Source organism: Cucumis melo, chromosome 6 (assembly GCF_025177605.1).
Source record: "Cucumis melo cultivar AY chromosome 6, USDA_Cmelo_AY_1.0, whole genome shotgun sequence".
Lineage (NCBI taxonomy): Eukaryota > Viridiplantae > Streptophyta > Magnoliopsida > Cucurbitales > Cucurbitaceae > Cucumis > Cucumis melo.
The window spans coordinates 36,391,753-36,399,208 of NC_066862.1; the positions used below are offsets into that span (position 1 = coordinate 36,391,753).

Sequence of the window (7,456 nt, forward strand, 5' to 3'; positions counted from 1 at the left end):
AGTATTTTAAAACATTGAAAATAAATTTTAAATAGGAAACAAAATGAGACTTAATAGGAAATTTTAGATAAGTAGAAATAAGAGTAAAGAAGCATCATAACAAATTATGCAAACATAAAATAACGTATTGGAGACCGATCTCGAACTTTCAAAGAATTGATTTCCTCACCTCAAGAATTTTAAGAAATCAGATTCCCAAATTTCCTATATTTCATTGTCCGATGTTTTTTTTAAAAGAAAAATAATTAAAAATGTTAACAAACTTAAACAATTATTAGCAATAACATATTAAATTTACCACAAAAGAAAGAAAAGATAAAATATTAAATATATATAAAAGACAAGATATTAAAGAAGCAATAATCAAGATGAGAAAAATATTAAAGAAGAAATATTCAATGCTATAAAATTATAAATAAATAAATAAATAAATAAATAAAAGTGTTAAATATATATACATAAGTAAAGATCCAATATATAGAGAATAAAACTTAAAAATAAATTAATAAAGAAAAGGACATAATAATAAATAAAAAGAGAATAAAATTTAAGAATAAATTAATAAAGGAAAGAACATAATAATAAATAAAAGGAGATAACAATAAAGTATAAAGAAATATGTAATAAATAAAATAAAAAATATAAAAGAAGAGCTCATAAAATAATAAATAAATAAAAAGAGATAGCAACAAAGTATAAAGAAATTATGTAATAAATAAATAAAAACTATAAAAGAGAAGCTCATAAAATAATAAATAAATAATTATAAGAGAAAGTAAAACAAAGAAAGAAATGAGAACAAGAATAATAATTAAATATTTAATCATTTATTCTTTTTTTTTTAACATTTTTTATGGAAGCTTGAAGAAAGATAAACAAAATAATGAAAATAGTAAGAATAATGAAAAATAAAGAACTTTAAAGGAAAATAAACAAAATAATAAGAACATGAATTTAAAAAATATTGAAATCCAACCCACTAAACTCGTTGTTTGAAGTGTGGATCATTGAGACCAAAGCCCTACCATATACCTTCAACTAAGTTAGAGTTTTTTGTGTGTTAGATTCTTTGCATTATAGAGAGAAAGATGAAGATTTAGGGAGTTGCTAGAAGATAATATAAAATTGATGTTATAGATCTTTTGGTTTTGTTTAGGAAGATATGAAGGTTAAAAGAAAAGTAGAGGCCATAGAAGTTAAAGATTTAGATGAAGAAGAGAGGATGCGAAGGTTGTAAAAATTTATAGGGTGTTTTGTGTGGCCTTTTCTTTATGTTTTTGTTTTTCATGGATGAAGAAGAAGGGATTATTTATTGCCAAAAATGCTTCCTCAAATGGCTAAAAGTTCAAAATGGCTAATTTTCTTTTTTTTTTTTTTTAATTTGAAAATAATACTAACTTTAGCATTCATATCAAAATGGTATGGAGCCATTAATAACCAAAATCAAATTAAAAAAGTTACGATATTTGGTATTTCTCCACCTGTCTTAGTTAGACTAACTAATTGATTTAGTTACTCTAAGCAAACTAGCCACAAAACATTAAAAATAATTGAATAACACTATTTTTTTAATAAAATTTGGTTAATCACAAAATTTTAGAATAGCCAAATTAAGGTAAAAAAAATACTCTAGCAATTAAATTAGTTTTAAATAAGGTTGGACAAAATTGGATGGCTACAAAAGGCATGGAAAACTTTCTGACCGATGCTTAAATTACTTGTTTAGTTTTTAGTTTTTAGTTTTCCGTTTTCATTATTCATGTTATTTCTAAACTACAAACATGTATTTTTTGTTTTATTTGAATTAACTTTATTATAAATTTCATTTCGTATTTTATTTAATTTATATTCATTGTTTTTAGTATTTGAATTTATTTAAATTGAATTCAATTTCCATACAAAAAAAAAATTAAAATTAAATAATTAAAAATTTAAAAAGTTATAATAAGGTTTTCGTGACGCACCTTATGCGTCGTGAATGGTGGTTCTGCCGATGCAGTGTTGTCAAAAGGTCTACCGATGTCGCATCGGTGTTTCATGTATGCCAATGTACTTAACGACGCCGACAGTACGCTGTTTGCGACGCTATTACCGAACATTGGTAGTTCATCATTACCAACGTGTTGGCCATGTTAGCGAACTGTGCGTTGGCAGTAACCCTTTGTCGTTTTCGTCCCGTTTGTGTTGTAAAAGTTGAGGTCATTACTTTACTACTTAGACACTCCATCAAAACATAAAATAATTTCATAAATTCTGTTTAAATTCAATAAACATCCAAAAATAAAGAAAGTTGTCTTCAAGTCCTATTTTAAACAATTTCAAATGTTCACAACATCGTCTAGGAAATCATAAAAAAAACAAAGCAAAACAAATAAATGTCCTAAACCTGACTCATTTTCAATCCTCAAAACAAAAGAAGAAAAAGAAAACATTTAGTGGAAGCATTTAAAATAGACGTTCCCATGTGGCGTTCACGAATCCTTCTTTCTCTTTGCCGGTCTACCTCTCGCGTTACCTTTTCCTGAAAAAGTTAAACATAAAAGGATGAATATAAGATATATCCAGTAAGAGGCCCACCGCTAGTCCCGTTAAGGGTAAGAACAGTTAGGTTTCTATTAGGGTTACTCTGTACATAACAGTCTAGTGATCCTATAGGATACACACATCAATTTAATGATCCCGTGGGATGCACATATTAGTCTAGTGATCTCGTTGGATGCACATATCAGTTTAGTGATCCCGTCTGATGTGCATATTAGTCTAGTGATCTCGTCGAATAGGCATATCAGTCTAGTAACCTCGAAGGATACACAACAATCTAGTGATTCCAAAAGATACACAACATGTAGTGATCCCATTGGACATCGTGACCGACACTTCAAAACATAAAGCAAACTAACAGTTCAGTCTCTATGCATAACCAGTCAAAAAATCTAAGTTCAAACAACAATACCGTTCTACAGTATATATATCTAAACTATACATCATAGTCACACCATCTAACTCCAATCCATAGTACAAACCATCAATGTGCAACTACTCCTGACAATTAAAGCATCTACATTCAGTCAACAGCATAACCCATCAATATGTATAAACTACATATAACAGTCAAGTCGTCTATACTCTGTCAATAGCATAACCCATCAATATCCAAACTACACATGACAATCAAATCATCATCCTCTATATTCAATTAATAGCACGATTCATCATTATATCTAAGTTACATATAACAGTCAAGTCGTCTATACTCAATCAAAAGTGTAAACTAACAATGGTTTCTATCCATACATAACAGTCAAACTAGTACATTCATTATTTTATAACATTCATATCGGCCAATATGTTTCATTTCTAAATTGACTATAGTAGTAGAAATCCCTTACCTCGAGAGAGCTAAAAATCCTTGCTTAAATCGAAGTCCAATGAATCCACCTAAATGTAAATATAAGGGTTCAAATACTATAATAAGTGAAGTCACTCAACCAAAACACCTAATTCCAATTTCTACAACTTACCCAAGCAAAATGGAGAATCGAACTCCAACCAAATCCGCTGTATAATCCAAGAATTCAACTCCAACACCTTCAAGAATTCAGTAGTAACTTAACTAATTAATCCAACATATTATTCCAATGTGTACACGTAAAATGGCTAAGGAAAATAACTACAAAACTTACAATTTTGTCCTGACCACAAAACTTTCACCAAGCCAGAGACGATTTTAGGGCTCATCGAATGGAGAGCACAAACGGGATGGAGGAACACAGATCTGGCATGCAGACAAAACCCGATGATGGTCATGGTTTGGCAAGGGAGCTGTGGCTGCGAGTGGAGACGCGACGGCGGCTAGAACCAACGGTGAAACACAAAAACTTACTATGAAGCTTCTTGAGTTTTGATGTTGAATTCGTAATTCTCCTTCAGTCCAACTAGTTAAAACAGTTCTCATACAACATGCAACTTTTCTTCGATCATAAAACCAATTTTGAAGTATTTGTCTGATAGAATCGAGGAATGCTGCAACAGGCAAATCTCTAGATTTTTTTAGAACTGCATTTAAGCTTTCTGAAATGTTTGTAGTCATCATTTGATATCTTTTCCTTGTACAGTATGCTCGAGCCCACTTTTCAAAACTAACCTTACTAAGATAGTCTCGTATACTAGGATACATAGACTCCATCCATCTCATATTAGTCTCAAAATCAACAACTGTATATGCTTTTCCACATCTAAAGAAAAGCTTATCAATTATAGGGTCCTTATATATCAACTTCAAACTTTTTAGAATGTGTTGCAAACAAACGCAATATTCAGCATTTGGAAAAACATTATGAACACTTTTTGAGATACTTAAATGTCGATAAGATATTACAACTAAATCTTCCCGAGCCCCTAAACTATTCTTTATATTCTCAAAAAACCATCTCCAGGATGCATCATTTTCAGAATCTACAGTACTAAAGGTCAATGGAAAAATTTGATTTTTACCATTAATTGTTGAGGCTGTCAAAAGAGTTCCACCATATTTAGATTTCAAAAATGTATCGTCAACTGATATATTGGGCTGAAAATATTTCCATCCTTCAATGCATGCTCCAATAGCCATAAAACAGTACTTAAAATGTCCCTCTGTATCAGTTTCATAAGCAGTGAATGAACCTGAAATAAAAAATATTATTAAAATGTCCATCTGTATCAGTTTTACTATAGGTCTGTCACTGATATGGTTTATCATTGATAGACCCTATAGTAAACCACCATAACACCAGTCGTCTAATGATATGCTCATTTACTATAAGGCCTATCACTAATAGAACTTGTCAGTGATAGACCATATCATTAAAAACTTGATTGATGATATATAAATTGTAAGAATAAAAACATACCTGGGTTGATTTCTTTTAGTTTCATACAAAAGTTTGGAATCAAGGCATAAGATTCTTTTGCTTCACCATTCAAAGAATTCATAAGAAGTTCCTTAGCCCTCCACGCTTTATAGTAGCTAACATTTACACCAAGTTTAGTACGCATGTGAATCATAATATCATTTGGAGTCGAACGGTCAAAAGAACTAAAGTCTTTTACAATACAATCACTAATCAATGATGAAGATACTTGTTTATGAGTAGTTTGAATAACATTTATGGAGTAATTGTGATTAGCAATATACTTCCTTAGTCGCCATAATTCTCCACCCTTGTAATGAGATGCACGAACATACCATGGACAATTATCTTGGGAGCACTTAAACTCAATAGATTTAGAATTTGATCTCACAGTCTTGAACTCAAAGTTGTTCTTTATAGCAATGTAGTAAAACGACTTTGATAGTAATTCCTTGCTAGCAAACATATCCTTTTCTTTCAAATCGAATGTAGAAGACAAGCTACTAACATGAATATCCGTAAGAATTTAAAAATCTTTATCAATGGAAGAAGAAGGCAGCAAAGAACACAAATTATCCATCCCACTGTCAACAACACTAGACCATTCTAAATCCATATAAGAGACATGAGCAATAGCATGACTAACTAATGGATGTCTTGTAATTTTCCCTTTAACTAAACTTAGAAACCAAGTAACATCTTTATCTTCTTGAATTTAAACCACAGTTTGAATATCAGTGATACCATAATCCAATAAGATTGACAGTTGTATTGAAGAAGGAGATGCATCAAATCGAACTTCTCTTAATATCAAACTCACAAAATTTTCAAAAGACATCATCTCATCAACCAATACACCTGTAGTCTTGTAATTCAAGTAACTATTTGTATCATCCCACTGTCCACTATGAAACACTACTATTGGAAGCTTAATCATAATTCCAAATTACTGCAGAATTAAAAAAAATAGTGTATTAGTGCTAGAAGACAAAGTGTCTATCAGTCTATCACTAATACACTAGGATACAAGTCTATCACTATCATTAATAGAAAATGATAGCATGTAATTCTGCAAGAAGATGAAGTCATATCCAAGATTACAAACAGAAAAACTAAAATAAGATAAACAACTAAAAAGAAAGAATCTAGAGATTTAACGAAACTAAAATCAAAGATTACATACCAGATGATTTAACGAAAATAAGAGAAAATAGACAAGAAGATGACGACTGGTTGGAGGCGGAAGAAGTTGTGGTTGGAGGCGGAAGAAGGCGTCGTGCGGAAGAAGGCGTTCTTAACGTGGACAATGGTAAAGATGAAGAAGGGAGAAAATCGTGGAGAGGGAGAAAATCGCGCAGAGGAATGGAGGAGGAGAAATTCGCGCCAGTATTCTTTTTAAAAAAGGGTAATATTGGAATATATTTTTAAAAATTAAAAATTTTTCTATATTTGCAAATTGTTTAATAAACTGCCATATCCTTAATATTTTATACAAAAATGGTTATACATTACAAATTCTCTTTTAATTTAGTAAAAAAAAAAGAACATTATTAAGATATGGGAAATTGTGTTTGCAGTTAAAATCAATGGTTTCTTGTTGTCTAGCAAATTAAGTTTAAAAAATTAGGTACATAGCATAAATTTATTTAATTTTATAAAAATGGCAAAAAAAAAAGTGATTTTATAATGTATAACCTTTTTGGTATAAAATATTAAGTATATGTCAATTTATAAACAATTTGTACATATAGCAAATTTTTTATTTTTTTAAATATATTCCAATATTGCCTTCGTTTTAAAAAGGAAATTGGCAGATTTTTTCATTCTCCATTTTCACCGCCATTCTTCTTCACCACGATTTTCTCTCTTCTCCAATATATTCTCCGCGATTTTCGCCCTTCTCCATCTTTACCATCGTTTCTCCATATTCTCTGTGATTTTCTCCTACATTAAGAACATCTTCTTCTCCCTCCAATCGCACCTTCTTTCGCCTCCAACCAGTCGTCCTTTATTCTCTATGATTTTTTCCTACTTTCGTTAAATCATATGGTATGTAATCAAATATTTTTTAAAGATCTTAGATTTGATCTTTGATTTTAGTTGTTTCCTCTTATTTTAGTTATTCCGTTTGAATCTTTGCAATCTTTGTTTTTAGTTGTTTCCTCTAATTTTAATAATTTTTCGGTTTGAATGTTTGTAGATTTTTTTTTATTTCATATTTTTAGGTTAAAAGAATTACATGTTCCTTTTATTATTATTTTTAAACATTGATAATATGATTTCATCTTCTTTGTATAATTGCATGTCTATTAATGATAGTGATAGACTTGTAACATAGTGTATCATTGATAGAAGTATATCACTAATATACTATGATACAAGTCTATCACTGATAGACACTTTGTCTTCTATCAATGCTTCAATGTAATATTAGGATGATAACTGTTTTCTTTTTTTTTAAAAAAAAAAATTCTACAGTAATTTGGAATTATGACTAAGCTTCCAATAGTAGTGTTTCATAGTGGACAGTGGGATGATACTGGATCAGTTCGTCCGGTTGGGAA

At 30.1% G+C, this 7,456-nt stretch overlaps 1 protein-coding gene across 1 annotated transcript; it reads right to left on the bottom strand.

Moving 5' to 3' along the window:
- Nucleotides 1-3,413: 3,413 nt before the first annotated feature.
- LOC127149765 (uncharacterized) lies at nucleotides 3,414-5,358 on the bottom strand. Its single transcript, XM_051085636.1, has 5 exons — nucleotides 4,893-5,358; nucleotides 4,145-4,665; nucleotides 3,684-3,852; nucleotides 3,522-3,588; nucleotides 3,414-3,438 (listed from the first exon to the last, which is right to left on the bottom strand). The coding sequence occupies exons 1-5, from the start codon at nucleotides 5,356-5,358 to the stop codon at nucleotides 3,414-3,416; spliced, it is 1,248 nt and encodes a 415-aa protein (XP_050941593.1).
- Nucleotides 5,359-7,456: the final 2,098 nt, after the last annotated feature.

Coding starts and splice junctions, on each gene's coding strand:
- LOC127149765 (XM_051085636.1), bottom strand. CDS start 5,358: ATGTTTGCTAGCAAGGAATTACTATCAAAGTCGTTTTACTACATTGCT. Junction 3,853..4,144: donor TACGAGACTATCTTAGTAAG/GTTAGTTTTGAA, acceptor CGTTGGTTCTAG/CCGCCGTCGCGTCTCCACTC. Junction 3,589..3,683: donor TTTGTGGTCAGGACAAAATT/GTAAGTTTTGTA, acceptor GAATTCTTGAAG/GTGTTGGAGTTGAATTCTTG.